We start from the raw sequence: 4,090 nt of genomic DNA on the forward strand, positions 1-4,090 counted from the left end.
CATAAAAATATAAATAAATAAAATAAAGGTACTGTGTCCATCTACAACTAAAAAAATTAAAAAAAAAAAAAAACAGGTGCTCCAACTGCTCCTTGAACAGTTACCAATACTATAAGCAATTAACTTTCATATCTATACACCTTCATTGGAAATAGTGTACAAAAAACCTTATTGTGTGATACAGTAGACAATAGTTCAATAGTTTTTTTCTCTCAGTTGAAGAGGTATGATAAACAGACTTTATAAAAACTAGGGCAATAATACGCTATATGATTCGGTTATACATGTTAAAGAACCTGTTTTGTATGACATTATATTACAGGTGGATAAAACAGAATAAGAATAAAACAATTACTTCAGAGATTATACAATGAAAATATGTATAAGTAATACTGGGTTAGCAAGAGTTGAGAAGGGTGTAATCCTTTGAGTTAAGAAGAAATTCTAGGGGGGAAAATCAATTTTTAAAAGATTATAAAGCAAGCAGCATAGAACTAATGTTAGCCCCTCTTTAAACTATAGAGAAAATATTACTAAGTCTCAAAACCTTCTCATTTCTTCAAGATTTTCAGAAGACAATTCTGACCATAAAATTTCTCCAGCCAAACTTTGGTGCCTCCCTAAAATATATTTCCCACCCCCACCCTTTTATTGGTAATATAAAGCCTTTAATTTCTTTGATTCACTATAAGAAATCAGTCAGAAGTTAATAACAGAGTATGCCAGGAGTAACCTAAATTTAATTTTTAAATAAAATCGCTTGTACATTTTGACGTGGATTCTAGATAATTAATATCTAGTTACCTCACATCTTCACCTTCCTCTAAAATAGACAAACAGATAGTACACTTTTCCTCTGTGTCTTCCTCAGTCCCTTCTTCCCCATCTTGTTTGCAGTGCAGTTTCCTCTGTGAGAACCAATCAGTTGTTACCTTATTAGCAGAGATGACATTATTGAACAACTGAGTAAAGTCTGCATTTATTTAAAAACAAAACAAAACAATACCACATATTCACACACAACTTATTTCCCAGGTAAAATTGTAATAAATTAACAGATGCATTAAGTGACTATCAATTATTCTTTTAAGACCTTCTACATATAATCAGCATCAAAAGCAAAATCAAATTAACAGAAAATCGTTAAGTCTGAAATCTAATATTTTTAATCCACAATGAGAATGATACAACCACATAAAATCTATTTCAATCCTACCATGAGCAGAGGTAAAGAAATTTTCATTTACTAACAAATGTTTCAAATAACATCCATATAAATTAAAGTTAATTATACAATTTAGCTTAGATGGCTGAAAGGACTTAAATTGAAGAGTAATACTTCATTGACACTCTTGGAAAACATGAAAAGGGAAAAAAAACAGTAATTTTCACAATTTATTATTACTTTATAACATAAAGCATTGTTTGTTGTTTATTGTTAGAAACTTATTTGATATTTCTACTCTGTAATTTACAGCTATAATACTACAAACAAAGGTTGGAGGGTAGAGTATAAGAAATACAGATAATTAAATGTCCATCAAAATGAATGACTAATTTAAAAAATTATTATACCATATGATGAAATTTTATGTTAGTAAAAAGAATATGGGTTGGGGCTGAGGTTGTGGCTCAGTGGTAGAACACTTGTCTTGCATGTGTGAGGCCCTGAGTTCGATCCTCAGCACCACATAAAAATATAAATAAATAAAATAAAGGTACTGTGTCCATCTACAACTAAAAAAATTAAAAAAAAAAAAAAAGAAGAAGAATATGGGTGGATCTGTGAGTACTAACATGCAATGAATGGCAACATGCAACCGTGCCTATCATTCCTCTTGCGTTTTTAAAAATGGAGGAAAAATACATACATATGTATATTACTATGAAATGCACAAAAATATCTAGGAGAATATCTATGAAATCTCTACTTCTGATTTCATTTCTGGGAAGAAAGACTAAGGTACACAAGGTAAGAAACTGCAGAGTGTATGTTTTCAGTTTACATTTTTTTAACCATATGTATGTAATCGTTTTAATAATGAATAATGTAGCTGTTTGACTCTACAAATTCAAAGAAGGTCTATAATACTAAATTTTATGTGATTTTATGTGATTCAATAACATTCTAGAAGTCTCACAGAATAAATCCTTACCTTTTTGTATTTATGTGGATATGTACACCTTTCAATTGTCCCCTGGGATGCTCCACGATTGACATTTCCTAATCTTTCTTCCAAATGAATCAGTTCCTAAAAATGAAGAAAACTAGTATTAAAAGCCAGGATGATTATTCTTTGAATAATATGTATTATCAATCTTACAAAAGTAATAAACTTCCATATTTATAAATCTATAATACAAATACGATTAAAAAATGACAAGACAAATAATTTATATATAAAATAGCTTTATATAATTCTTTTCTCATTCAACTGAGGTATATATATATATATATATATACACACACACACACACACACACATACCTCATATGTATATATATTATATCCTTGTATATAAGGATATATATTAGGACACCAATATTACCAGTTGGTACTATAAGTCTATGTATGTATACATGTAGAAAATGAAATCACTCTATTAAGAAAACATATAAAATAAATTGGTAATTCTAAATCATACCACTTTCAACCTTCCAAACTGAAACACCACAAACTTTAAACAATATTTAAATGATTTGTTCTTCCTGAAAGTTCAAATGAGAAGAAATTTAGCTACAAAGTAAATTACTTAGGTTTCTTTTTCTCGGCAACGTTTTTCTAAAAATTAAGCTCATTCAAAAGCATTAAGCACTTCCATTTAATAGTACAGCTCTTTATTCTGATATTTATTATGAATTTAATGGATTTTTAAAAAGTCTTTCATATTAACTATTTTCATCAACTCTTTTTCTAAATACTTGGGAAACTTCTGAAACTAAGATTAACTTTGCTTATATATATTTCTGCAACCCCAGAAGTAATATCAAAAAAATCAGACAATGTACTGCTGACTCCTGACCACTGCAGCAGTCCTATACAACTGCGATTATTAATTGTGTATGTATGCTTTCTCTGCACTAAAGGTACTATATAAAATATCTTCATCTATTTTACTGCATACCTCAAAATTTCCCCTGAAAGGACCTCTGAATGAAGTTCCATCCAATCCTGATGAAATGTAACGGATATGAGGATAGCCTGCCATGTCAGGAACCTATTTTAATACAAGGGATAGGCTAAATCAATTAAGAATAGACTCGTGTTTCACTGTTAATACTGAATAACTCAAGACAAGTTCTGCATTTAACTCATAAAATTCAGCTTTAATAAGTACACATAACACCAGCTAAGCATTCTGTAATAAGGTTAGGATCCTCTAAAAATACAATCTCATAAAATAAAATATAAGAAATATAAGAAACATAGCTGTTTCAAGAGATTAACAAGTTTCTTCTACTTGATTACACTAAAAATTCTGTATTAGAGCTGGGTGTGGTGGTTCAAGCCCACCTTCCCAGCTACTCAGAAGGCTGAGGCACGGGGATTGCTTGACCCCAGAAGTTCAAGCCAGCCAGGGCAACTCAGCAAGACACTGTCTCAAAATAAAGAAAAAAAAAGAACTCTATGTAGAAAATATTCAAACTTAAGCTTAATGCTCTTAGTAGCATAAATTGGAATAAAATTTTAATAAGATCTTCCAACTTCAGAAAGCTTTGTTAAACAGTATTAAAAATACATAGAAATACTGGGCATGACTGACACGACCGTAACCCCCAGACACTCAGGAGGCCGAGGTAGGAGTATCGCAATTTCAAGGCCAGCCTTAGCAACTTACCAACTAGGCCCTAAGCAACTTAGCAAGAGCCTGTCTCAAAGTAAAAAATAAAAAGGGTGGGGATGTAGCTCAATGGTTAAGTACCCCTAGGTTCAATCCCCGCATGCTCCCTCCCCCAAATGTATAATAGATATACAGAATATTCCCACAAAATTTAACTCCAAGATAAATTTTATTTCCCTCACTTCCTCTAAGTTCCTGACCAAAGGAATCATATCCCCTTCTCTCCACCTTTTTGTCTTGATTCTGTC

At 31.1% G+C, this 4,090-nt stretch overlaps 1 protein-coding gene across 1 annotated transcript in view; it reads right to left on the reverse strand.

Moving 5' to 3' along the window:
• Rnf111 (ring finger protein 111) overlaps positions 1–4,090 on the reverse strand; it is a 64,921-nt gene that overhangs the window by 2,700 nt on the left and 58,131 nt on the right. Inside the window, exons 11-13 of the mRNA XM_048793240.1 lie at positions 3,126–3,218; positions 2,157–2,252; positions 805–908 (exon numbers count right to left, since the gene is read on the reverse strand). Coding sequence (XP_048649197.1) covers positions 805–908; positions 2,157–2,252; positions 3,126–3,218 — 293 coding nt within the window. The remainder of the gene's footprint in view (positions 1–804; positions 909–2,156; positions 2,253–3,125; positions 3,219–4,090) is intronic.

Source organism: Marmota marmota, unplaced genomic scaffold, assembly GCF_001458135.2.
Source record: "Marmota marmota marmota unplaced genomic scaffold, marMar, whole genome shotgun sequence".
Classification (NCBI taxonomy): Eukaryota; Metazoa; Chordata; class Mammalia; order Rodentia; family Sciuridae; genus Marmota; species Marmota marmota.